Here is a 27,846-nt window from a genome sequence, read left to right as displayed (position 1 = left end):
GTCTTTTATGTTAGATCCCAAAGTGTCTTCAGGAGTTAGAAGATATTCTGCACAGCGCCATCCGCTGGTTAGGTGAGGCCCAGTCATGGCTCAGTGCTCCCTGCTCATTCACAACAGCAAAAAGCCTCCAGAATCATGCAAAGTCCCTGCAGGTCAGTGAAGAAGCATGCTAACTTAATTCTTTTGTTTATATCTGTTTTATGTAATCTTCATGTCTTTATAGTCTCATTTTTTCCTACATATATCCATAGGTTGTATTGCCCTTTAATCTTTATAATTCCCCTCCGGTAAACTTCTGTATTTAACACCTGTATTAAAATGCATTGCCATTCCATGGTCACAAACAATATTATAGTGTAGTATAAGTACTATAATAGTATAATAATATAGTATATATTTCTTATATGTCTCAAAATTAACTTTACAAATTGCCTCTCAATGGCAATGAAACAGCATATACAAGTCATAAAATATCAACATAACATTAAAATCAAATAAAAGTAAAGTAAGTAAAGTAAATCAGAAAACTATACAATCTACTATGTTTATTATGTTAAAGGTGTGGGAAACAACTTTAATTTGACTTTGACATTGGATAAACTGAGGTACTGTACCAAGGTGAAGTTTGGGATAAATAAGGATCATTTTTGAACTGTGACTCATGCAAAGCTACCCGAGTAGAGTCCAAGAATAAACATTTTGATCTAAAAAACAAACCTAAGGGGTTCCCTTTAACAAATGTTTCTTGTTAAATTTAAATGAGATTTAAATTTCTGATCTACAGCTGGTCCTGGATGACTCTGAGATGATCAGGGGGAACCTGCAGGATTTCAGATTGGTGCTGGGTGAAATCTCTGCGGTGTGTGACATCAGTGCCCAGGAGGAGAGGCTGGAGCAAAACGACCAACAAGTCCTCAAAATGCAAGGCAGCATTCTCGGGCCACTGGAGCAGCTCCTGCAGGCTGTTGTAGTAAGAATGTTAACACTTCAGACTTTTGGGTTGTTAGCGATATCAAATGCTCCAGTTTGGGGCACATTGAGCAGAATTTCTGTACTTGCATTGTAGCCGGATTTTTGAAGATTGCAAGCATTTACAGTACAGACAGCAGAAAGTGTCATAAACATTAGTTATAATGGTGGGCATATACAACAGTTTTCATACAAAGCTAAATGTCTAAGACAATTTTCATTTCAGGTGGTGGAGGACATGGAAGCTGAACTTAAGACTGTGGAGAAAAATGTGCTGAAAATCAGAACGATTTTATCCTCCATGGATGACTCCAATATATCCCTGACAGAACATCTGCACAACAGACAGGTACAGCAATGCAATTAGTTAGTGATTTATTTATTTTTTTAAAATAGTTTAGTGTGGTCGCAGTAGTACAAATATAATAATAGTAATATTACTGTTATTACTACACTGAATGGCACCGAGAGCAATTTACAAGGGAGTAAATGTAATGAAATACAACATAAAAGATGACATCGGTGTAATTAAAACACTTGTATTTACATTGCTCAATGTTCCTGGATCAACTCATTTAAAGGGATGTGTGTCTGATTTTACCATCTTCTGAAAATTGGTTCATTTGTATGAAGCACAGTTAATGAAAGCAGTTTGTCCACTTTTTGCAGTACTCCCATGATTTTTGAAGACCAAATAGACCTACTGCAGTATCTGGTTCTAAAAACATGTAGGACAACCAGGAGATTTCTCAATAAGAAGTTTAGAAACAAATAAAATGCAGTGCATTTCTTTTACAAGAAACATGTAAATATGTATACAGTGAAATATAAAGCAGTTTAAGCTACAAATGTTTGTAAATGTAAAGAAGTGGCAGTGGCATAGATGAATGCTTAAACCTATTCTGCTATCTCTCTCTCTCTCTGTCTCTCTCATATATATGGGGGAAAATGTCAAACTAACAGTTTACACGTGTTTCAGGTGATCCAGGCTAATTTGTGCTCAATGCAGAGGATGTTAGAAGATCTGGAAAAATGCAAAGGAGAGCTTCACATCCCACAAAGAGCAGAAGAAGGCCTTCAAGTCTACTCCAAAGCCAGGCTGCTCCTGCAGTCACTCGAGGAGCTGGAACATCTCACACAGCAACAAGCCTCTCTGCTTGAGGTACAGCATATCTGAATCCTAGCACACAGGCAAAAATAAAGATTTTGTTCTGTTATAAAAGAAAAAAATGGTCCAACAAAAGGTGCTTATGATGCTGTCCTTACTTTGCTGATATACTTTAATGTTGCACTACTGTATGAAGCAACACTCATTCTTGTCTCCAACTGGATCCTTGTTTCAACACAGTGGATTTGTTTTTTTATGAGCCTCTGTCACCTCTTCCATTCTTTCTTAAATGTTCTCGTCTCTTTGACTAACATAGAACAAGATCAGAGAAGAGGAAGAAACAAGTGTGATTCTTGCAATCACAACAGGCTCTCATACTCCTGGACAGATGCAACAGCTAGACACACATCTAGTCCAGGTAACATTTAGCTAAATAACTAAACCAGCTAAACAAATCAAACAACACTTGTGTGGTCTTTGCTCTTTGCAGTCGTGATTGAAGTAAACCAATTACACACTTCTTCTAATCATTTTGTGCTTGCAGTTCTCAGCAGCTTTTGATCAAATTATTTTGGGAGAGGAAAAACAAATCACAGATTTCTTCTTGCTGCCAAATTTTTAAAGTGTTCTTTGAGCTCAGAAAGCCGGTAGAACTGGTGAATCATTCAAGTGCAGTGACTATCCCCCATTCACTCCTTTCACTCTGTTATCTGGGATTAGATGAACCTTGCTGTTAGAGTCCTGTGTGAGAAAAAAATAATTATACTGAGCTGTTCATCAGGCTCAAGGAAGTCCAAAAATCTTTGTTTTAGGGGGGAATTTCACTATTGTACTACGGTATTAAAAAGCTGTATAACTGTGTTTTGAGATTAAATTAAAGAGGTCTAACCTTATCCAAAAAGAAAATTATATTTGTAAAATTGCAGATAAAACTCAAAAAATAGAATGAAAGTGCAGGAGGAATGAAATGGTGACTGCTGCTAATAAAAACTTGAAGTTCAATATTTAATGATATTGTTGTTAGATAAAGAAGAGTGATGAGAGTCGATAGAAAAGCAGTTTTTTCTTCCAGTTTTCCTTTAAATCATAAATTTGATCATATATCCACCCTTATCGCCGAAAGCAGGGAGCTTTTGAGGTATCTAACTCAGAGGAAGAGGAGGATGAGGATGATGAGAGTTGTCACTCGTCATCCTCTGACACACTAACAAGCAGTATTCCAGAGGTAAATCAGATGTAATTACATCACATGAGAGCATGTCTCTGGGTACCTCTGTCTTTTTGGTTTCATTCCACAATTTCACATTTATTATTTAAGCTCACTGACAGAATTTCAAGTAACACACCCACAGCAGCAGAACATGTAAGACTTAGCAAATATTTTCTAAAAATGCACAGGATTTTAGGTCCTTTGGAATGAAACTCTGAATGTCTTGGGCTTCCTCTACTCTAATTATTCCTTCTTTATTTGTTCCTTGTGGTCAATCCATCATATCATCTCATCAAATTAGTGACCATCAAAGATTTTCCTGAAAAAAATTACATAATGATTCTTAATTTATTTTTATATAACATCCACATCCTTGCTGTACTTGGTTCTCTGAAAAGAAAATAGTTCAAGGGATGAAGATAAGAAAACTACTTGAGCTAGGCCCAAGTTTTTTAAAGCAATTATAAGATGCTATGGCTGTATGAATATGGATAATTAAAGGTGTAGCTACTTCCTCCCATATTCTAATATCTAGTTTGAGGTCATCTTAATCACATTTACATGCTCATATTCATTAAGTTTCTGCCAAGTGACTATCTGATTAGATATTTGTGTTAAAGAGCTGTTGGAGTGGTGTGTCTAATTAACTGGCCAGTGAGTGAATGTATTGCAGTGGCACCAAGTGCAGATACTTTTTTCTTGCTCAGCCTTCAGGGTACATGAATTGACTTAAAACATCAAACAGTCTTTGCCTGGTGTACATAAATATGAGTATTACAAAAACTCATATTGAGAGAGAACATCGTCACAAAAGAGAAACGCGTTCTTTCTAAAAACATTGACTGGAATATTACACTGACAATGGATGCTAATGTTTTTTTTTCTCATATTCATGCTTCAGTATCTGTGAAAACATTGGCTTTCATTTGGACTCTTTTAAAGGATGTTATATGTCTTTTATATTAAATTGTGGTTTCCACAGGTCTCCACATCTGTTGTCAGAGATCATTCATCTAAATAGTTATTTCAGGCATCCATCCTTCTACAGTTTCTAAACCTGAGCTCCACTCCTGCGAGCCATACTGCCAGATTCTTTTAGCCTAAATAAATTGAAGGATGTAGCTCAAGTAGTTTTCTACATAATGGAATTTTAAGATGGACCCTCAGAGATGATGCTAAAAAACATCTAAAAACACTCCTACCATCTCTCTTTGAATTGCTTCATTTTGACAAAAGAAATAATGACAGCAGGGACCTGAAATTTTGCAGAATTCCTATTAAAAAGTATATTTTTTCCCTGAGATTTGTTCAGGTGAATCTGAGATGATCAGGTGGTAGGTATTTGGTGAACTGACATGGAATGACCCCTCGATGTAATTCTGTTCACAATTTCTAGCACTAATACTTTATCTTTTTCCTGTGCTGTGGAAGAAACCAGGAGATATTTGCATGCTCTTAATGAGCTGTGTGAGGCAGGTCATTGTGTTTGCTGATAACCCCACTCTGTCGCTGTCAGAAGCAGCTGCTCCTCAGAAACCTTTCCTTTCATACACACACCCAGGATAAGAATAGCATGTGTAATTTATATGTGTTTGTGCAAGGATTTGGTTTGCATTTGTATATTCATACAACCAATATGTTAGGACCCTGAGGACACGCTCAAGCTTTCAGAAGTGCAAAGGGAGGATATGGCAGAACATAAGCCACCGTCACATATGAAGGTAAATAATCAGTTTCATTTTGGATATATATTTAAGAGTATTTAATGCTTTTTCTTTCAATAATATGCTCTGTTTATAAACATTTTCATAAGATTGTTTTTTAAACTAATCTTAATATACCTACCATAAGTTGTAGTTATTTCTAGTATCATCTTTCATTTGTCTTTCAGGACATGGAGGGTATGCTTCATCAGTCTTCTTCTGAATGTGCAGAAATGCCCGAGTTAAATATCAACTTTGAAGCCAAACAAGCTGAGGCTGGAATAATAACACCTGACACTAAAGCTGATTTTGACATAGCACTTAGTCCTGAATCAGTGACCGCTCAGTCACTAAACACTGCAGCCATCCCTGCAGCAGAAGGCCAGCTTAAAGCTGCTGCTGTGCACCAGCATGATTTACCGAAACACGAAGCCTTTGATGCTGACCCTCGCACAAACACCCCTCAGGCAGCAGCTGGAGCGGAAGATACAAGGCTGATTCCCTCAAGACCGATAACTCCATTTGCTGCTGGAAGAGCATCAGATGAGCTGACAGAGGAGGAAAATCTGTCGCTGTCCACAGCTCCCAATTCAGATCTGGTAATTGTCTGAAAATTCAAAGAGATGTCAATCAAAGTTATTTAAGCCTAAGTAAATGGTTTCATGGACATTTAATTTAAAAATAAATATACATATATATCTTATTTGGAGTAATAACTCAAAGTCAACTTTGACATTGGGCGCTAACTCATGTCCCCCAAGATCCATTGTTGTGGATAATAAAAAGTTTTTACTTTTACATTTGGTGTGACCTTGACCAACACACAACATTTGAAAGGATCTCTTGCAAACTGTGGACACTAGACTGCTTACAAATAGACAGGCAAACAATCAAAGGGGGCCGATTACATACTTTCTCCCTTTTGGCAGGGAGGGGAGTAATAACCAAGTTTGCAGAAATATTATTTAAAGTACCAGATTAATAACTTTTTTTGTTTGTTTTAACAGGATGTTTTTGATAGACTGAGGGAGCAAACTAAAGTCAGCACCAGATGTTTGTTGGGAGGATCCCAGCAACCCCAGCAGTTTTCTGCTGAGCCAATCGGGTAAAAGTTCCAGTTGTAGTATTTCAGTTTTGGACCTCCTCTTTACACAGCATATCATAGGCTCATAAACTTTTTGTGGTCCCTAGTTTGCCTGGACATGAAAATGTTAACCCCAAACGCCAAAGGTGGAGTCACCTTCATTTCCAGATTTCTGAAAAAATAACCACTTTGAAAAAAGTTAAGGAGGACCATCAAAGCCAGAACAGAGAAGATGCAGAGAACAGACAAAAGGTAAGAAAACGGAAAAATAACCATGCTGCGCTTGAATTTGTAGTATTCAGTCAGACTGCATGATGTACACGAAGTGTGAGGTGATAGAAGTAAAATTATTTTTAAAATGTGGATGTCACCAACATAGCCATTACATCTGTTACCAGAGCAACCAGGCTACAAGGTTCGCCAATCCTTTCATCCTGTCCTCCGTGCCGAAGTTCATTTTGTTTTCATATCTGTGAAGCTTCTTGTCTTCCACAATGAAAAAGGACCCACGACAAGCAAAAGAATATCCTTATGAGCGTTCCCTCTGCTACTAAAATACCCGATTTTGTTTTGCTGGAAGCAAAATTATGGATCCGATATTACTGAATATGAAAGGATGAAGCAGGGGATGTAACTCCTGCCCCTGCTCAGTTACACCCTTGTTGCATTCTGTCTTTTTCCTTCACCCGCTGTTAAACCTTAAGTTCAGTTTTCTCTTTGTGTTTAGGTTCCAGATGAGGCATTGAGGTCAATTGGATCTACTTGTGCAGCTCTTCAGCACACACAGGAGGCCATCACTATGCTAAGAAAAATAGTATGTATAATAGAAAGAGACTTTTTAAGTGTGTTCCTGCTGAAAGTATATTGATCTAGATACACAGGTAGTACACTCTCTCACAAATAACTGACTAACATGGGTGACTGAGGCTCAATGAAATAATCAGATGTATTTCTGAAAAGTACTTCAAGGCACAAAGATGGATTTTTTTTTTAATAGGGCTACAAAATAAGTGAGTACCAAAAGGCTTGACGGGCTATTTCCTGGCAGCTTTGTCTTTATAATCATAAAACACCATTTTTAAGGACAGTTCTTTTCATATAAATGTATTTAAAGTTTTTCATGTCATTCAAGTCAAAATCAAATCAGGTAACATGCTAGACACAATTTGTCCAGTTTTTCATCTCAGTACGGAATATAAGATCTACTAACTCTGTTTAAACATTAGTATCAACAGGTTGTGATGTAGGAATAGCATAGTAGTAAATGGTAAACATCACCAAATTAAGGAGAATGAGCCAAAATATTCAGAGAATCTGACCTTTAAAAAACTGTGGGAAGTTAAATTGATGATTGTGCTTTACATTTCCCAGGTGAGCTCCACCGATGGTTCTCATCCAGGTGTGAAAGAGGAGTTTTACGAGGCTATACAGCAGGTCCTCCTCTGCCTCGATTCTTTGACTGTCCATCTGTTGACTTGTGGTGGCACGGGTGAAGATGAACCTCAGCTGAGGCTGCTGCAGCACGAGGTGACTGAGTCAGTTAGTTCCCTTTTGCCATCAGAGCTGCCTTTATTCTTCACATATCTGCTCACATAGCTGCTGCACACGTACTTCACATCCACAATGTATGATCCCACATGGATTCAGAGCTAATGACTGTGACATTTGAGGGCAGCGAACTCATAGTCATGTTCAAGAAACTAGTCTGAGATGATTTGAGCTTTGCGGCATGGCACGTTATCCTGCTGGTATCTACCATCATAGACAGGTATATTGCAGTCATAAAGGGATGGACATGGTCAGCAACAAAATCTGCATACCTTGGGTATAACAAGTGGTTATGTGAGCTACTGTTGCTTTCCTATCTATTAAAGCAGTCTAGCCATTGTCCTCTGATGTCTTGCATCAACAAGGCATTTTCATCCACAGAACTGCTGTTCACTGGATATTTTCTCTTTTCCTGAATGTTCTCTTTAAACCCTAAAGATGGTCATGTGGGAAAAACCCAGTAGATTAGCGGTTTCTGAAATTTTTAGATCAGCCTGTCTGCCACCACAACCATGCCACATTCTTCCCATTTCTGATGGCCTACATGGCTAAGTGCATTGAATCACTGTTATGTTATTGGCTGTTATTTCCATAAAGCCCCTCAATAAACTACAAAGATGGTTAGTTGAACATTATGTCGAGTTGTATTGTTTCATGATTAGGCAGCAAGAGGACAGGACTCTCCAGTTTACACTCAGAATTAATTTAAACTAAAAGCTGACAGCAACTATCGATCTATTTAGGATTTTATATCTCAGTTAGTACTACATATTTCACCACAGACCAATGACTAAAGTGATAGCTGTGTACCATAGTCAACTGATCAGTTGGACACGTGTCCAAGTACGAAACCTGAACGCTGACTCAGCATCAGCTGCCTCTGTGCGTCATGACTCGAAATCACTGTAATGAAAATACATCCCCAAATAAATTAAACGGATACAGAATAATGAGCTTCTTTAGGATTTGTGAGAGCTCTTTTCTTCGTCTCAGTCACATTGTAATGAGTAATGTGTGTATGTGACACAGAGTGAGGAGCCAAGGTACTTGAGTCAATCTGGGATAAATGAAAGAATGGTGCTAAAATACTGGTGGAAAAATGGGAAAATAGAAGCTAATGGTGACAGTAATAAAGAGTGAACTGATTTGATATTTGCTTTCCGGAGCATTTGAATAGATGTTGCAAGTGGCCAATGAATCTATCCATTACTATTATATCTTTTTTTGTCTCTCTGTAAAATTGAATGTCAGGGTTGAATTTTTCCTTTCGGTTTGTCCTTTTTTGTGTTTGTGTGTGCAGTGTATATCAGCTGAGCTGGGGACCATCTCTGAACTGATGAGTAAAGTAGCGTCAGAGACCAGGCCTCAACTTTCAAAGGAAGAACCAGATGCTTACAGCTGTTTGACCTGCCTTCAGGATTGTCTTCATACAGCCCAGCTGGTCTTGACCTCCTCCCACAATCAGCTTATTGAAGATCCAGGCCTTAAGGACCCTTGCAAGGTTTGAAATAAATTAGAGCTCTCTGTCGACCCTTTCCCATCCTTTCCCAGGACTAGATCAAATATGCAATTTTTACTTGCAGCAAAACCCAAATTCTACAGTAACACTCAGAAACAACAGACTCTGTGAATAGTACATGTTTTACATGTCTGTGGTTGTGCAGAAACTGTGTGTCACTAAAACTGCAGGGCTTTGACAAGTTTTAGTAAGCTCAACAGTGTAACTGAATATTCAGAATATTTTCAAGTATTTTTAAATGTCAGTAAAGTCACTCCTACTCTAAGTACTATAATCATCATATAGTTTTTGAGGTAGTTTCTATTTTGTGGTGCTTTATTCTTGTAATTTGATTAATTTCCACCATACAGGCTTAGATTTTAGACACCAAGCATTCATTACTAACAGCAAGCTTCGAGCATCAAGCTGTTTGCATGTAAAGTATGTGATGCAGTCATTTTGAGTTGGTGAAGAACCTCAGTACTTCTTCCAGCACTTAAGCTAACATATTATTTGTGTCTTTCAATAGGAGATCTCCACCAATCAGCTGTGTCTTCTGGACGAGTTTGAACTTGGACAGAGTCAAGTCTTTCCAAATCTAAAGGATGGTCCCAGTTTGGAGGTAACCACTGCTGCACAGCTTTGCTGCGTATGTGTGCATGATTTAGCACTAGTGTTACAATACTAGAGAAGGCCTAATTAAAATGCTATTAATATAACAGCAAAGCATCCATTACAGGCAGTTGTTATGATATCAGACAAATGATGAGTTTGCTGAAAATTATTCAGACATATTAGTGCTTACTGGGTTTATATGGATGCCATAGTTAACTGATTACATTTCACTGCCTTAGTAGTTGCTACTGATGTAGGATCTGTATTTTAAAAGTTAATGGTATTCTCCCTAAATTCTGCTGCTCATCTGTATCTCTGCAGTGTGTGCTGGCCAGACATCTGAGGGAAAGTCCAGGGGAAAAGGCCAAGATGCAACACAGTTCTAGGTCCTTGCTTCAGGGGATAACTCGGCTCCTGGAACTGGGTGAAGAATGCATAAGAGAGAGAAAGATGAGCCAGGTTCACAGCTGCAGCAAACTTCAAGCTGTTCTCTGCAGACACAAGGTATCTCACTTTCAGGAAGTTCTTCAAAACACAGACAAAGAGCAGATTTAAGTTTGGTACATTACTTCAAGAGTATGAAGCAAACTCCTGGTTTTTAAAGAGCCCCATGTTGCAAGCACAACCTCCACTAATTAATCATTAGACACCCGAGTATTTAGACCTCAATCACATCCAGTTTGTTGCCACATTTATTTAATTGATCATCGCTTTGCTCGTCTCTTGGTGATATAGAAGCTCCTGCAGGTCCTCAGGTCCCAGATGGCTTTTGTTCAGTATCTATCCCAACATGAGCCAGAAGCACTCAAGTGTCAAGAGGATGAACGGGTACACCTGGAAGCCAGGGCCAAATCACTGCAGCAACAGGCTCTGGAACAGGAAGTGGCTTCTCAAAGGAGACTTCAGGTTTGTAGCCCATATTTGCTGAAGGCCATATGAATTTATACATTCACAAATGTGCACTTTTGTTTCATTTTTCCTGGAAAAACATGCATTCATAGATTCAATTTCAAAGTAGGGGTATGGATTTATATTTGGCTCTGCTCTAGGAGTGGACCCGTTGGGAGGATAATTGTGGTCGATTGGGGAGAGTGCTGGATGAGTCTGAAGCCTTCATCAGCAGATGGGAGCCAGAGGGAGATGATGATGAGGAGGAGTTAGTGCAGCACAGACTAGATGCCTGCCAGGTACATCCTGTCACACTTCACATAATTTGTTCTCACTTCTCTAAGTCAGAGTTGTTTTGTTACTTTTTTTCTTTCTCCTTAGCTTAATCTGTTAAACATCATTTAAACACAGGTCCTCTCAAGTTTGTCACTAGGAGCTAGTTTTGTCATTTTAGTTTGACAGGTTTATTTTCATTATTCGTACAGAAATCAGTTCATATTAACATAAAAGGTTTCTTTTTTATAATGTTTTAAAGACAGAAAGAGAAGAAAGTTCTTCTTTTAATAAGAATCCTGGGCTCTGGTCTCCTGTATTTTCCAGAAAGCCCCTCAATAAACTACAATGATGGTTAGTTTGTTAGATGGTTAGTACAAAAGATTGTACAACTCTTCCTCGCTCTGCAGGTGATTTTCCTGAGGATTTATAACAAAGCTATTCTGTTCCCATTCAGACCGTCCAATATCACCCAACAGTTTTTCATTGAATGTTTGTTTCATCTCCCCATCATATGCTGCTACTCTTTTATTCATTTGCACAATATTATGTCACTTTTAGAATCACCTGCACTGATAGCTAAGCTAAGCTATTTATTTTTCAGGATATAGTTATATTGTTACTTGTTACAGTTATTTGATATTATATTTTGCACTATCCTACTGTATATTACTGTATACTTGTGTTCTATTGTACATATTGTATATCTTATTCCTCTGCTCCTTTGTCTCTCTTGCTGCATTGAGCATGTGTATGACAAAAGAATTTCACTCGGGATAAATAAAGTACTTCTTATCTTAGTTGAACATTATGTCAAGTTGTATTGTTTCATGAATAGGCAGCAATAGGACAGGACTCTCCAGTTTACACTCAGAATTAATTTAAACTAAAAGCTGACAGCAACCATCGATCTATTTAGGATTTTATATCTCAGTTAGTACTACATATTTCACCACAGACTAATGAGTGATAGTTTTGTACCATCAGCTGCCTCTGTGCGTCATGACTCGAAATCACTGTGATGAAAATACATCCCCAAATAAATTAAACGGAAACAGAATAATGAGCTTCTTTAGGATTTGTGAGAGCTCTTTTCTTCATCTCAGTCACATTGTAATGAGTAATGTGTGTAATGTGTGACACAGAGTGAGGAGCCAAGGTACTTGAGTCAATCTGGGATAAAGGAACGAATGGTGCTAAAATACTGGTGGAAAAATGGGAAAATAGAAGCTAACAGTGACAGTAATAAAGAGTGAACTGTGAAATAAAGAGAGCTGCAACCATAGTGAAGGCTTAGGTTGTATTTTGCTTTATTGGCACTGAGAATGAGGGATGATTTTTTTTCCTGCATTCTTCTAAGTTTTTCCTTTCCCCCCTTTTGCTTTTTTTTGCATCTGCTATTAACTTGTTGATTTTCTGTCCTCCACCTCTTTCACGTATCATTTTTGCACGTCAGACTTTTAAAGTGTCTCTTTGAGCATTAGATCGAGTTTCCAGATATTCTAAGCATAAGCACTGATAAGTCTCTTTGTCACTCAGCAAACACTGGTCCAGCTGGATGACAACAAAGCCACTTTAGGAGCGATTCTGGATCAGGGTAAGGTGCTGCAGGCAGAGCCCCTGCTTGCTGCCTCAACCCATCAGGCAGGCGGCGCTCTGGAGCTGCGATGGAGGAATGCCTACAGGCGAACAGAGAAAGAGATTCAGCGCTGCAGAGACATCCAGGACACCCAAATCAGGTGATCCAGGCTCACTGCGATCTTTATTATTTACCGGCTAAAGTTTAAACTGTTGCCTGCACAGAATGAAAAATGTTACTGATTTTTTTTCTTCATTTGTTCTTTGTTCAAATATCTGCCAAAAGTCCTCTTTCTACCCAGCATGAGCTTTTTAAAAAGGTTGTTAAAAAGAACTAACAAGATGTTCTTTCACAACCTTTCAGTCTTACTATGTGAAAAAGTGCCTCACAACCAGCTGTCTTTAGTCTTCTATTGATTTGTGTGTAAGCTAAAGTACAATGAAGCCATATCCTTATAGGACTGGTATAACCTGATGGCCTTGTGTAAAATGTTTAGATTAGAGGTATTGTGTGTGTTTCTTTGGTCTTTCCACAATGATTCATTGTTCCATCATTTGATTGTGAAGTTAACCACTAATTACTGTTAGTCAAATGTTTGTCAGTGGATTCACAAAAGTTGCCATGGCGATTTTTAATAAGAATATTAACAGCACTTTAACTAGCAACCTGCCAAAAATGATCTGGAATATAAACAAATAACTTTGTAGCATACTGTATAGGAGCATCCTGAAATCCATGCAGGGTGTGAAATTCTAAAAAGATGAATATCTGAGTGACTTATGTTCTTACCACAGACTGAATAGAACATTTTGTGGATTCATGTTGTTAGTTTTTTTTTTTTTTAATTATGCCCAGAAATGTTGCCTGGGATCTTAGTCAGTAAAAAGTGAAGCACGGACCACACAAAACGTGCCAATGAAAAACAGACATGAGGGAAGAATTACTACATAAATTCCTACGGCAACAATTCAACAATCTGTTGTACAGAAAGTTCCATATATTCTCGTTGAATGTATTCTACAGTCCAGACATCAGAAAAAAACCCCACTCATCTACAAGCCATATTTATCACTAGTGGACCCAAGCCCAAGTCCTTACCTCACTCTGTATGAAGGTACAGTCATGTTCTGCCCCACTGGTTGAGCTATGTGCTTTTTCATCCTCCCCACAGATTCCACACCAACTTTGACTTGGTCAGTGAATGGCTGGCTGATGCCAACAAACACCTGAAGACTTTGTTAGGTCTGGTAGATCTCTCTGACCTGAGTCAGGAGTGTGTTCAAAGCAATCTCATCAAGCTGCTGGTAAGGCTTTTCTGTGTTCTCATCAAATAGCCTTTGACCTAAAAAAGATTAATAACAGCCCAGTCAAAGAATCGCTGCAGTCTACCCCTAACATCCTAACATCTATCCTTTTCTTACTAGTTTGCTTTTTAATGAAATGATTCCTCATCGTTCTTGTGGTTTAAGTCTTTTTCAAGCACTTTGTAGCATGCATAATGCATGCAAAATTTGCTTCCTTACATGACATAATATTTAAACCTGTCACCAGCTTTAGTTAGAAAGGGCAAACACCACCTACAAAAAGTCCAAATAAATTAATACAAATTTGTAATGGATGGACATATGGGTCTAAACTGGCTGCTGGACAATACTGATCTGTTTTCTAATATTAGTTAACCTCAACATGTCCCCAGGACTTCTCCATGGAAGTGGAACGTATGTCTGTACTGAAGACGTCGGCATCCAAGGATGCTGCTCAGTTCCTCCAGCTGAGGGAGGCTGACTGCCCTGGACTGAGAACTCAGCTTACCCAACTGGAGAACAGCTGGAACCAGCTGACCTCTGACATGTCAAAGACCCAAGACCAGCTGCAACAGGTGCAGAATGTTTTAAAAAGACCATAACTGTTAGATGAATAGCCCCTTTCTAGTGGTTTCTATAGTGGTCCAGTTTCCAATTTATTGAAGTACTGTTGGTTTTCAAAAATAATTGGGCACTGAAAACTCCTCTCCAGTTAGGGCAGTGCAACCTTAAACCCTGTTGAAATCCATATGAGGGTGAGCGAGGATAGGGAGGACCATGAATCTAGAAGACAGCCACGATTCATTTTCTCCTGAGCATTTATCACCAGAGAGTGGAACCAGATATTTGGCTTTATAATCAATCTGATGTTTAAAAATTTGGCAATCGCAGAGAAGATAAAAAAGATTTAATAATGCGGATGTGCACAGAGGTCAGATAGTAATGGAGCAGATGTTTAAAAATATAATTACATTGTTAGATAAATCATATGAAGTAATCTAAAAAACTAACTAAAGTTAGAAATATATGTCATGTAAAGTTAACCTCCCTGCTTTCTTTATTATCTTTTCCCCTTTTAGTGTCTCCTGGCAGCACAGCCATCGATGGAGCTGCTCTCTGATCTGGAGGAATGGCTCAAACTGATGAAGAACTGCATGATCCAGGAGAAAGAAAAAGTCCTCAAGGCCAGCAGTGCAGCTCAGGTCACTGAAATCCTGCAGAACTTCCAGGTACTTAAACCGCCTCTGTTTTCACTTTTTCCTCTGCATCTATTTCAATTGGTTATATTTGAAAGGTTATTTCAGTGCCAGTCTTTACTTTGAATTGAGGCAACCCATCCATCAATTTGCTTGACTCTCAACAAGCAAGCATCTGAAATTTATACGTTGCTTTTTCCTTGAAAGGGTGCATTTCACTGTTCTCTCCTCGATATGGCTCTTATTTTTTCTGCTGTTATGTCAGTGACATCTATGAATCACATCCTGCAGTAAAAGCACTATAATTTAAACCACTAAAACAGTACTTATTTAATTCTTCAAAGACTGAAAGGTATGAAAAATGCAAGTTAAAAAAAGTGGCAGAACAGAGGCATCTACATTAAATCAGATTTGTTGGTCTAATCAAGCAGGGGAGAATCTAGCATGGTTTTCGGTTCGGTTTGCATAGTTTTATTCATTTCTTATGTTGTTTTTTAGGCATTCAAAGCTGCTGTGACCAATGGGCAGCTCCTCCTTCATTTCCTGTGTCAGCCCAGGCCTCAGATGGCAGACATCCAGGCAGTCCGCTCTGAACGTACAACGTTCGCAGAGGAACTCGGTGCCTCCAGGCTGCAGTGGCTGCACTTTCAGAGAGAGCTAGAGAGTCAGGTCTCTATCTCAGCAACTAATAAAACAGGCAGATTACTACTAATCTGATGCAACTGTAACCTCTATGTTTATCCATCTATCATATTTTTATTGATGCAAACAGATTTTTCAAGTTGGACATTGATAAAAGGCTATTATGTAAAAAATATGTGTGAAAATGAAGTTCATAGTGTGCTGCATCAGTGATTTATATCTGCACTGGAACCCCAAAGAGGCCATAAATCTATTTTACTTTACAGCAACAGGAACAGGAACAAGAAAATATATTTTTTAACACCAACTTGGCTATAAAGATATAACTTTTCATGACTTTTATGCATGTCATGATTCATCCACCGTTTGGCTTTCTCTCATCAGATTTGTGGCGCTGAGCAGATCCATCGCACTTGTGCAGAAAGGGAGAGGCATTTGCAGTGTCTCCACGGCTGGATAGAGCAGCAGAAGAAGCAGCTGAATCAGTGGAAACAGCCCACCAGCCAAACTCTGGCTCATAAGGCTCTGCTGGAGTGGGAGGTAAAGTAACACGGAGCAAAGAGATGAGGGCCTTTTGTAGAGTATCATCCCCTCTACTCTGGTCTGATCTGAGAATGTGTTTTTTTTTTCAGGCTCTTGAGGTTAGAGTGAAGGAAGTGGCTGCAGCTCTACAAGAGTTAAAAACCACACAAGTGTACGATAAAAGGGAACAGGAGCGCCCATGTGATGTTGCCTTTTCTAATGAGGCAGAGGGCGTCAGTCATGCTTGCAGGGATCTTAGTCAAGAGGTAAAAGTCAGTCTTACTATAATTCAGTGCTAGATTACAGCATATTAAAACACAAGCTTTATAAGCTGTAAATCCTGTCCTGAGCAGATGATGAGAAGTATTTCGGCCTGAAACACCTTGGACAACATGTAAAGTTATTGCTTCATGCTTGAGTAACACTTCCATACACAAAGGGGTCACTTATCGTGATAGACCCACAGTGACTCATCACTCAGTTTTGCATTTTCCCTCTGCAAAGTGTTTTCAAGTTTATTGTTTTGGCTTTATGTCCTTCCACTCTTTCACTTGGTTTATTCTTTTTTCTGTCCCTTTTTTCAGATGTAGCAAACAAAGCTCTGATAAACTCACCCTGATCAGCACCATATGCCAAACATGGTGCTTAGTGCAGTCATATGTCTTACAAGTTGCTCATAAACTGCACAGAATGCATGGAGTACTCAAAAAAAATCATCGCAAATGTCAGATGAACTGAGCTACAGTATAAATGATCTTTATAAATGGTCTTGTTTCTGGCGGCCTTTCTAGATGAAAGCTCTGAGACCTGCACTTCAACAGGTTGTGGAAAAGTGGAGTTGTTTCCACAGAGATCTGAGGGATGTGACTCTGCACACCACCAGGGTGCACTGTGCCTTTCAGCATCAACAAGCTCCTCTCATCTTGCTGAAGCAGGCAGAGGGATACGTAGACTTCCTCCTGGTAAGCCGTGTTGGTGAACCTTTATATCCAACTGTGTGCATACAAAGACTTTAAAGCTACAAAAAAAAATCACATGTTGTATTTCATTCTAAAATTTATCATATTAATTAGTTTGATATGTCAGTTCCTGAAGGCCTTAAATATTTGCCAGTGTTAAAGCAACAGTTTAGAAAAACAATGTTTTTGACCAACCAGCTGTAGCTGTATGAAGTTAAAAGCCCCTCATTCTAGTTGTGACAGATTTAGAAGAGATGTAGGCACTCACAGATGTCAAGCCGTCAGTACTTTTCAGTCTCTAAGCTTTAGTTTAGAGTAAGAAGGAATATAAAAGAAATGTGTTTTTCGTCACACAGCAACTCCAGGAGGAGGCTGGAAAAGGAGAAGCACTTTGGGCAGCTGTGGACAAATCCTGTCAGAGTCTTATAGGGTCTCTCCATCATGGAGCGGCACAGGCACTACGTGATGAAGTGGAAGGAGAACGAAAACGGTTAGAGGCCTGCGGTTGCAGTGCACCCAGCAATATTTAAATTAACAACAAAACATGTTACATTTGCACACATCGTCAACTAAATCAGGCAACTATGGTCTTACTTTGTGCATGTTAGCGCTATAGAGCCACAAAGTAATCAAGCGTTTCATCCTTCTCAGGTGGCAGAACATGGTGCAGGAGATAAAGGATGAAAACATAAAGACAGAAGAGACGCTTTTGGTCTGGCAGGAATACACTCGTCTCTCTTGTAGCTGCTCTGCACAGCAGAAACACCTGCAGCATGAGTGGGAGGAGCTATCAAGGTCATCACTTTCAGCTGGACACAACACTCAAGCCATAGTTTGCTCAGTAAAGGTGAGTTTAGGGCTGTTAGTAGACTGTCTATACAGAACAACTTGTTAGCAGAAATCAGCTGCCTCATACGCTTATGTAATGCTTCAGTATGCTTGTGTGAAGTTCTAGCAGTAAACCCACTTTGTTATCCACAATGTGATTTATGTGATAATAGAAAACTTCAAGTTAAGATTTGTTTCATAAGGTTTGAAAGTAGCTTAAAACTGAGTAGATCAAATATCTGAAAGCATGAATACATTTAAGTGGTTGAATTCAAACTATTTTTGGGATTATTAAAGGTTATCTTGAGCAAGCAAATAAGCTTATTAGGATTTAGTAGATCTTATTTTTCATATCTGCCATTCTCAGTATTTAGAGTCATCAAATTCCCTCTTTGACTCATCCTGTACCTGGCATTGGTTCAGAGAGTACACGAATTACATTCACAATTTAATTAAATGTTTTTCTCAATGAGTGATCCTCTATTCTTGGAACTGAACTTGCAGCATGCATTTACTGGCAGAAATATCCGAGGTGGCCTGTTCTGTTTTCATACATCTGATGTCCCCTCTTCGTGCGTAATTCAGATGCAGTATTACGTGTTGTTTTGGAAATTCTTTCTTTTTCTTTTTTTTTTTAACAAAAAGCTTTTGCGGTGCTATTAATATTGGGGGTTCTTTCTTCTTCAAAATACACAGAAAAGTGTATTTTGTTAGAAAAAGAAGCTCTGATCTTCTGCTTTATTAAAAAAATTCCTCAAATAAATTAGATGAAAACAATTTGAAAGGTTAAAAAGTTTTTCTGTTAAAGCTGCTGCTTAAAATTAAACACACTACATTGATATATATGAATATGAAAAATCAGAATATTGTGTTTTGTTTTTTGTTCTTTAATCCAGAAGTTGCAGGGTGCTGCTGAAGAGCTGCAAAGCATCATGGGAGATGTCTTAGCAGCATCCAAGCCTCTTATTGCCCGGCTAGAACCACTACCTGCAAATTTAATAGCATCAGAAACCAGACTGCTATCGCGTGGCATCCTGTTGCTGAACGAGGCAATTGCAGGGAAAAAGAGGAGCGTTGAGGTGAGGGAGGTTAGGTGAAATATTTTACCTGTGCAGTTTTCTTTCAGTCCAGCTTCCCACTAAATGAGAATTTATTATCGTCACATTGAGTGCAGAGGGACTCTTTCTCAAACTCAAACTGGTACATATACTCAGTTACATTTCTTTGAATGTGCAGGAGGATTTAGAGCAATGTAAACTATTTCACACCCAACTGGAGGTGCTCGAAAAGCAGATGCAGGACTTACAGCAGAAACTAAAGGCCGGCACAGATGACACAGACTCTGTAAAGGTTCGTCTGACTCACTATTGTCTACATCCCTGTACACTTTTTTAACAAATGCTCTTAAACTACAGTTTTTTCAAATAATTCCTGGGTTTGCAGCAGGTACTCCAGGAGCTCTGTGGTCTGTTTCCATCATTGCTGGATATCAGAGACATGAGTGGCCACATGAACCTTAACAAACAGGAGTCAGAGAGACTGCACATACTTATCAGGGAGTGGGTCGAAGTCATGACTCGTTCATCAGACAGGTGAGGAAGTTCAATTCACGAGAAAGCAAAGATAGTAATCCATGTGTAGCTGTCTGGACATTTAACAGTTTTTCAGGCAACTTCAGATATTTATGTATCACATAGCAGTGTACAATCGTCATAAATAGAAAGTATACCCTCTATTCTTAGGTTTTACATATTATAACACAGTAAATATAATTAGGTTCTTACCAGGGTAAAGGTTAGCTAAATACAATCTCTTTTATCTTTTATCAATTTTAACTCACTTTTAAAATAAATAGAATTAAAATTACTTAATTTTTATTTTGACTGTGAAAGTGAGAATTGCACGTCAGTTTCGTTGTTCAGTGTTTGATTGCTACAATGGCAATAAAAGATTCTGATTCTGAAGTACAAGAGATATTACACTGTGTCTGTTGGGAAGCACTAATGCAGCAACTCATTACATTTTTGTTAAATGAGTAATATATGGTATATGCCATATATGTTATATGTTATATACTGTATGTTATATATTAATTTGAGCTTATGGTTACTTAATTTTAATTTCTGCAATGGACCGGATTATTTTTATTGTGTCCTGATACATAAAGCCTCATAACTGAAGGTGGGGTGTTTTTTTTGTACTGTTGTTGTCTATTGCCAAATTCTTCTGAGCAATAACTTATTGTGTCATTTTCTGGAGACAATGGATGCACTGAGTGTTCTTTTTCTGAGCTGTAGTAAAAGAAAGCTTTGCATGTTGATGTGTGTTGCATTTCTTTCCTAGAGAACTGCAGGATGAGTGCCAGCGTTCCCTGAGCTTTCAGGAAAAGAGTGGAAGATTGACACAGATCAAGGAGAAACTGGAGCAGGAATCAGTGTGCAGAAAAAATCCAAGTTATCCAAGCCTTCAAGAGATGCTGATTGTCCATCAGGTAGAATATGTTTTATTCATTTTTAGTTATAACAACTTTTAGTTATAAAAACTATGTAAAAACTGCTCTATTAGCTCGTTTTAATCAGCAAAGTTGATAATCATCTTTATACCTCCCTGAGTAACTATTTGAAAAATTTGATAATTCACTTTGAAGCCAAACTAATGACCTCATTGGCCCAGTAATTTAATTTATCGCTGAGACTGAGAGCATTGCAGCACTGGAGCAATTTTCATGTTATTTTGAAGAAAAGCTGTAATGCTGCAAGAAATGTAATTACAATTTTATTACACTTTTGAAATGTTTAATCATAAACAGTGTTTATTTAAAAAAGATGAAGAGCGATGTAAGAATCACATTGTGCCCTCTTTTCTGCTCCCACAGAGACTTCAGGCTGACATAATTGTTGGACATCAGCTTCTGCAGCATCTTCTCTGTGATGCAATCAAATCCATGGAAAAAGAAACAGGAGAGAAAAGGTAAATGATGGATAAGTCAAGAAAAGGCTTAGAAGTAAATACTTTGCATATAATTATTTTACAGAAAATGCTTATTTGTTGTTGCTAGTGTAATAAAATAACAACTGTATTAGTAGTATTTTCTTTAAATACATGAGACATTAAATGGTCAAAGTATAATCATAAAAGAAAATATTTGTAGAGTGCATACCCTTTTGATTTGTGTGAAAAATAATACAGCTGCAGGGATCCATTGCAAAAGACAAATGGGGGTGGTGATTTGACTAATGAGAGGTGGTTGGTATGAGGTCTTAAACTGACTGAAAATAAATTACTGTGTGTGTGTGCATGGCAGACAACTGCTGTATTTTTCCTCGATGTCCTTGAATCCATCTTTGAATTCTTTGAGAAGCTGGGAACGGTTTCAGAATTTAGAAAAAATCCAGAGGGAATTTTCCCTCGCTGCTGGAACCACTGCTCACAGCTGGAAGACATTTTTAAGATCCCACTGATTTTGCAGTTGGTAATTTATAGATTGCAGATGAATCAGCTGTGACAGAGACGTCCTTATGCTGCATTAGTTGTAAAATTTTATGCTTTTTGTTTTTATGTGTGTATGTATGTGGACTGTAACACCCATGCAGCCCATTCATAATCCTTTTTTTTCGCCTCCATTTTATTTTATTTGTTTATGTGGTTTTAGTTTTAGTTGATTGTTTTGGACCCAATGACACACAAAAACTGAAATTGTATTTTGTTGGTTTGTACAGATCTGAGCTCACGGCACAAGTGGTCAGTTTAAAGAATGGCTGGTTCAGCTCCGTGGCTCTGGCTGGTCAAAGCCGGACCTTAACAAAGGAACAGCTGCACCAATGGAGAATCTACAAGAATGGTTTGAAACATCTGTGGAAGTTGTTGAGGGACGCTGACTCTTTGCTGCCCCCAACTGGACACTTTCTCTGTGCAGTGGATCAGCTGCAGAACTGTGTGGACGATTACCAGGTCAGTATAAAAATTTATTTTACAATGCAGTGACAAAAAAAATTGTTTTTTCTGTATAAAGTCTGACCATGAAGTTTAAGTAATCCACCCATAAAAATGTGGTGGATTTGCTACGTTCATGAAGATTTCACAGTTCTCAAACCCACAGACACTGCATCAGGGCAGGAGTGTTACCAGGAGCACGCTCATTGTTTGTTTTATTTTTCACGAGATTGTGCACTAGAAATCCCTCCTATGGCTGCGGGAGTACATCAGTAAAAGACATGTCTGAATGGTAATCCATACCATTGTGTGCCTGCATGCAAAAGTTGTTTGCCTAAACCAACACAATCTTTGCTGATGAACCAGCCGTACTCACCAGGCTTAGCTCATTTGTCTATGTGTCCAAATCCAGAATCAGCAGAGACAATTCAGTTCAGTTATTTTAGTGTTATTTTATATAGTTGCCTCAAGGCACTTTGTATTGTAAAGTAAAGACCCTGCAATGATACAGAGAAAACCCCAACAATGAAATAACCTCCTATGAGCATGCACTTTGGCAACAGTGGGAAGAAAAAATGATCTTTTAACAGGAAGAAACCTCCAGCAAAACTAGGCTCAGGGAGGGGCGGCCATCTGCTGTGACCAGTTGGGGGTGAGGGGAAGAAGACATCACAAAAGACATGCTGTGGAAGAGAGGAACGAAGGAAAAGGGGACAGAAAGGGACTTCAATCTAGAGCAGCTGAAGTCCCAGAGATGCATGAGAAGAGGGCTTTGAAAGGGAGATCAGTCATATTAACTTAACGTTTTAGGTTTTTAACGTTTTTACTCAAAATTTTCACCCTAAAGACTATTTCTCCCCACATTTTTTCAAAGTGTATCACAGAGTCTCTGGATCAGCACTCCACTGTGTACACCCAGACACTGAAGGCTGGAAAACATCTGAGTGAAACAATGAAGGACTCAGAGTGTCACAGTCGACTACAGTCAGAGTTTCAGGCCATAGAAGAAGCCTGGCAACGAACCACATCACTACTGAGGGAAAGAAGAGACTTGCTTTACACCACTGTTAAGGTAACATACCTGTGTTTATTTTTTAGCATTTTTATGCTATATCTGAATCATCAGATATTTAAAAGTGTACGAGTACAATCCATATCCGAATCTCACTTTTTTGATTAATAGTCAAAAGTCTTTATACAGTTCAGTAAGACCCAAGAAACCCAGAGCTGAAAATTCAATAAATATAATGGTCATTTTGCCATAACTTCCTCGGAATTCACTACAATCAGGGAACTGCAGGAGACAGATTCATGTGTCACTTTTAACAAAAAAAATGCCCACCCCCACCCGCCTGAAAGGTTTTTATCAATCATTAACAATAAAGAATAAGTTGAACTTTGGTGAAATAAAGGTCAGCACAGCAAACTCCTTCCCATTGGTTTTCACTGCATGAATCATATTCATTCAGCTTAGTTTTACTCCATAGTTATCCATGCATTGTGCCTCACCAGGAGGGCCCAACCCACAGATTTATAACCGCTGACAGAGCAAGTCGTTCTCATTCACTTGGATCATTTCTCGCTGTTCTGTCAAAGACATTCGCCAAGCTGTTTTATGCACAAGGTGTCCTTTGGTGGCTGAGCTTGATATACTGGATTGTGGCACCCAACATATCATACCCAACATGTTAATACAACGTGAACTGCAGTATTTGATTTAAACTAATCAAGCCTAACCCAAAGGATCAAATGAAAGTATCAGGAAGTAAAAGTAAAAAAAAATAAATAACAAACAACAAAAATGAGTGTGTTTTATTACCACACTCCTAACATACACTTGTAGCTCTCTAAAATAGGACAAGTATTGCCTCAACTGTTGTATCGAGGCTCCAACACCAAAGGAAACATTTTGCATAACATGGAAAGATGTAGGTGAGAAAGAAAATCTACACATATAAAAGGCAAGATAAATATTAACCATCCACTTTCCAGCTTAATCCAGAGACAGTATATTAGGTTTTGCCTTAAAACTGCATTTATATCACTGCCTGATATATTTTGAGTATTTAGAAAACTGCACCTTCAGGAAAATCAAGAAAAAGAGTGTGTCTGTGCACTAACAAAGGAGTAGGAGGTGTCTGCTTTGCATGACCCATATCTAGGACCTGATCCCGACCAACCCATACATACACACACACACACACGCAAGCTGGTGTGTTGCCCTGGCACTGAGCTCCTGCCAAGAGGGATCAAAGAGCGACTCAAATCTCTCCATGATCCACATCCAGAGACAGCTGGTTGCCAGTGTCTGCCCCTTTCATTCCTTCAGTGCTTTACTGTAAGACCTAGACAGACCAGACATCGAACAAAATACCACCCTAATCTTATATTACAAGTAATACCTTTAAAAATTCAGATACACGAGCACACCCTTTCATTATTTTTCGTCAAGTCCTGCTAAGCGTGCTTGCTGTCTGACTATTAGAATATTCAGACCCTAACATTTGTGCTGGGTGAGCTGCGTTAATTATGACATCTGACTGGTTTCGTGACCAGAGGGAGGTCAGGCAAAGTTGTGTTAACCCCTTTAAGCTCAACAGGATCCAACCCGGACAAGGGAAATCCCTCTGAACAGCGTTTTAAAGGTCAGATCACACATAGATTAATAGAAAAACAGAACTGACTACTGCAGACATCATATAGAATAATATATTACATTTTTAAGGACCCAAAGAGCTATGGTTTTGTAACATTTAAATGTTTTGTTTTCACTCAGGATTTATCACAGCATCTGAAAGCTTTACTGTTGAAAAGCTAAGAACACTGATGACATTCAGAGTTTTTTCCTTTTATGGGGTTCAGTAAATTTGTTTTTGGAAGGCACATTTGGTGTCTGATAATTTAACATGTTAAAGCTATCCCTGTCTTCTCTGAGGCGTTTTATTGATGTGTTTTCAAGCACACTCCAGAGATCTCTGATCGCTCTGTGTCACGCTGCTTGTCTAGATGTGGTCTCGGTGTCAGGAAGGAATCAGCAACATCGTGTCTGAAATGCACGAGTTAAAGATGAAACAACAGACGTGTGAAAGACCGGAGGACTCCGCTCTTATCCAGGTGATTTAACATAATATTGTAAAGGCTGTGTTTTCATTTGTTTGTGAATGTATGAAAAGTAGAGGGATATAAATTGTATAAAACAGCTCTGGGTATTTCAGAGCTCCACTTTTCTAACAGTGGGGTGAAAATACATTTCATAACATACTGTTTAAGAAATTAAGGCAATTTGTGATAATAAAATGACCTGCTATGCTGTATGATTTCCAGACAGAATAGAACCTTTTGTACTCAGTTGTGCATATGAAATCTATTCATCAAAGCAGTTAAAGAGCTTTTAAGCTTTATTATAGTTTTATTGCAATCAGCCTGCACAAAGTTTCAACTCCATATATAATAAATGTGCGTGTTTGCTACTTTTCTAAAGCATTAAATTATCTAGAAAGCACACAATCTGTGATTTACAAGTGTATCACGATCAAATATGTAGAAATATGGCCTTTGGTTCTGTCAGTGCAGAGAAGATTAACTCTGTTTAGATTCAATTTAGATTTTAATGCATGAAAATACATTTAAATTTGTGCTTTAATATATGAATATGAGAAATGCTTTATATCAAGGACTCTGCTTTCAGACACGTGCATTCCTGATAATAGGGATTTCACATTTTAGTACTGTGGCTTCTTTCGCCAAGGACAGTCATCTTCTCTGCTTTGGAAACAGTCTTTAAAAAACTCTTTGTATTAACAGAGTAGGACCTCGTTCTCTGCAAATTAATTCTCAGAATCAGATCCACATGCTGCAGAAAAACAGGTACTGAGGGTTGCCAGCAGTGGACATTGTGTCATTTACTGAAATAATATACTTACTGAAAAGAAACAGAAGAACAGAAACTGTTTTGTCATTGCTGTAACACTGAAAATTTGACATCTCTCTATGTATGCCATTGGCACCTATATGACAGTAACCTATCATTTAAATCCCAATAAATCATTTGAGGTTTTCTGGACTGGTCTGAAAACTAGCCAGTTTCTGAACACTTCAACTACATCAGTAGCTACCCCCATCCCACCAGAGAACCTCTGAGTTTACCCCCACCCCTCCTTTATTTAATATCCCCATGCTTTCACTCCCCTCCCCCTTTCTACCCCTTCTACCCTCCCCCTGTCCCGTCCACAGCCTTTTAATCTGGACGGTCAGAGCGAAAAGAGAGAACCGTGTTCACACATAACTTGTACATGGCTATCTGACCGGGTGCTCAGGTGTGCATGCTTGTGTGTGTTATGCAGGAGACTGAGCTCTCTCTGCAGCGTTTGGCCATCGGATTGAAGGAACTGGCCAACATGAAGACGGACCTGTCCCAGTATGTCACGGCCAGTGACTCGGCTCTGCTGGAGAAGCAGCTGGAGCAACTCCACAGTCAGTGGGAAGAGCTGTGTATGAAGGTGAGAACTGACAGAAAAGTTTATATGTAAACAGAGAGCGGGGGGACTGTGTGTCTTAGGGACTGCAGATGAAACAGGTAAGAGAGAGAAAGAGAGGTTGGGGAGAGAAGGAGGGAAAAGTTGCTACCAGCTGTGTTTTGGCGGTGACCAGCAGCACAAAGCCTTACACCACACACAGAGACACGCACACAAACACACACAGACACTTACACTCATTTGTGTGAGAAAAGAGCCAGCATGTGCAGGTTCATGGAGGGAAAACTGCATCTGTCTCCTTTTCAGCAATTTGCCTCCCTGCAAGCCAAATGACTTGTTTGTTAATATTTCCTCTGCAGTTTGGTGAATCTCACAGGTTGTTTTTAAATAGTATCCAGCAGAGCTTGTTCTGCTCGTATCAGCCAAGTAAAGAGAAGTCTTTTTAATGTGAGAGCTTGAAAAAGTCAGGCTACCACAGCAGTCACATGAAGCTGTCTAAAACAACAGGGGGTTAATTCTGTAACTAAATTATTGCAGAAAGTAGCTCCACTGTATACACACAGGCTCAAATTCCTGCGACTAAGTCTTTCGGCTTAAGCACAAAATCACTCTTTTTCTTGTGAAACACACAGTTATGACAAGCTCTATACATTTTTGTCAGGGATTATGGTTTCATTTATGCTCATGCTAATAGAGTCCCCAATTATAGTCCACCTGCCCCTGTCTTGGCAGGAGTTACTGGGTTTCACGATTATAGCAACAGCAGCCAGGAATGCATTGTGTGTGTAGTACTCTTGTTTTCTGTATGCAAACTGAAGTAGTTAACCTTAACTTTGCACAATACCATCATGTAATTGCCTGAAAGCCATCTGATTTCTTCAAGTAAAGACCACTCACTCACAGTTAGGTCTGCATGTTTTTTGTACTGAATCGTTTTTGTCAGTTTGATATAGAAAAGTCTAGACAGTAGTCTAAACTAATTTTTGTTACATAGTTAAAGATGTTGAGAAAAAAAACTAATTTCAGCTGATAGATCACACCGAACATTTTTAATCCGTATTCATCCCTGACATGGCCGAGGGGCGTGGATGAGTCACTGCAGTTTCCTCTGCATAGTTAACAGGTGGTAGGTGGGGGAAGCCACCGGAATGGGTCTGATGAGCAGATGGCTCGGCTGGGCTAAGGGGGATTCAAGGGACTGGATCTATTGTTCCAGGGAAGCACTAAGTCCTCACAGGGTGACCGCGGCTCACAATGCACCCTAAATTCTCCTCCATTCCGATGCCAGTTCATTAAAACCAAAGCGGGGCTTATTTTAAAATAAAAGTGTCACTGAGCAATAAACTATGGCTGATGTAACATGCCCCATGGGCATGCTAAGCCCTTTAGCTTCAAAAAAGATTATCACCCCCCGCAGCAATGAAATGGGGTGTTTTCATGGTATTAAGCTGTCATTAGGTAAATGGACCTTGTTAATTTCATCAAATATCAAGACTCTCCTGGGGATTTTTC

At 38.9% G+C, this 27,846-nt stretch overlaps 1 protein-coding gene across 1 annotated transcript in view; it reads left to right on the top strand.

The window, feature by feature from the left end:
- Window positions 1–27,846, top strand: part of LOC134642706 (nesprin-2) — an 87,528-nt gene that overhangs the window by 41,711 nt on the left and 17,971 nt on the right. The window contains exons 60-95 of the mRNA XM_063494659.2: window positions 15–152; window positions 785–970; window positions 1,196–1,318; window positions 1,949–2,131; window positions 2,394–2,495; window positions 3,204–3,302; window positions 4,931–5,008; window positions 5,179–5,589; window positions 5,998–6,095; window positions 6,182–6,326; window positions 6,802–6,888; window positions 7,446–7,601; window positions 8,923–9,123; window positions 9,650–9,742; window positions 10,057–10,239; window positions 10,471–10,641; window positions 10,785–10,922; window positions 12,436–12,635; window positions 13,647–13,779; window positions 14,172–14,354; window positions 14,859–15,008; window positions 15,474–15,644; window positions 16,002–16,157; window positions 16,250–16,405; window positions 16,931–17,101; window positions 17,455–17,588; window positions 17,750–17,945; window positions 18,823–19,005; window positions 19,163–19,276; window positions 19,370–19,518; window positions 20,270–20,417; window positions 20,802–20,896; window positions 21,646–21,877; window positions 22,734–22,931; window positions 24,866–24,973; window positions 26,203–26,358. Coding sequence (XP_063350729.1) covers window positions 15–152; window positions 785–970; window positions 1,196–1,318; window positions 1,949–2,131; window positions 2,394–2,495; window positions 3,204–3,302; window positions 4,931–5,008; window positions 5,179–5,589; window positions 5,998–6,095; window positions 6,182–6,326; window positions 6,802–6,888; window positions 7,446–7,601; window positions 8,923–9,123; window positions 9,650–9,742; window positions 10,057–10,239; window positions 10,471–10,641; window positions 10,785–10,922; window positions 12,436–12,635; window positions 13,647–13,779; window positions 14,172–14,354; window positions 14,859–15,008; window positions 15,474–15,644; window positions 16,002–16,157; window positions 16,250–16,405; window positions 16,931–17,101; window positions 17,455–17,588; window positions 17,750–17,945; window positions 18,823–19,005; window positions 19,163–19,276; window positions 19,370–19,518; window positions 20,270–20,417; window positions 20,802–20,896; window positions 21,646–21,877; window positions 22,734–22,931; window positions 24,866–24,973; window positions 26,203–26,358 — 5,625 coding nt within the window. The remainder of the gene's footprint in view (window positions 1–14; window positions 153–784; window positions 971–1,195; window positions 1,319–1,948; window positions 2,132–2,393; window positions 2,496–3,203; window positions 3,303–4,930; window positions 5,009–5,178; window positions 5,590–5,997; window positions 6,096–6,181; window positions 6,327–6,801; window positions 6,889–7,445; window positions 7,602–8,922; window positions 9,124–9,649; window positions 9,743–10,056; window positions 10,240–10,470; window positions 10,642–10,784; window positions 10,923–12,435; window positions 12,636–13,646; window positions 13,780–14,171; window positions 14,355–14,858; window positions 15,009–15,473; window positions 15,645–16,001; window positions 16,158–16,249; window positions 16,406–16,930; window positions 17,102–17,454; window positions 17,589–17,749; window positions 17,946–18,822; window positions 19,006–19,162; window positions 19,277–19,369; window positions 19,519–20,269; window positions 20,418–20,801; window positions 20,897–21,645; window positions 21,878–22,733; window positions 22,932–24,865; window positions 24,974–26,202; window positions 26,359–27,846) is intronic.

This window comes from Pelmatolapia mariae, linkage group LG15, assembly GCF_036321145.2.
Source record: "Pelmatolapia mariae isolate MD_Pm_ZW linkage group LG15, Pm_UMD_F_2, whole genome shotgun sequence".
NCBI classification, from domain to species: Eukaryota; Metazoa; Chordata; class Actinopteri; order Cichliformes; family Cichlidae; genus Pelmatolapia; species Pelmatolapia mariae.
Note: the sequence above shows the minus strand (reverse complement) of the source record. Positions and strands in the feature narration are given on the sequence as shown.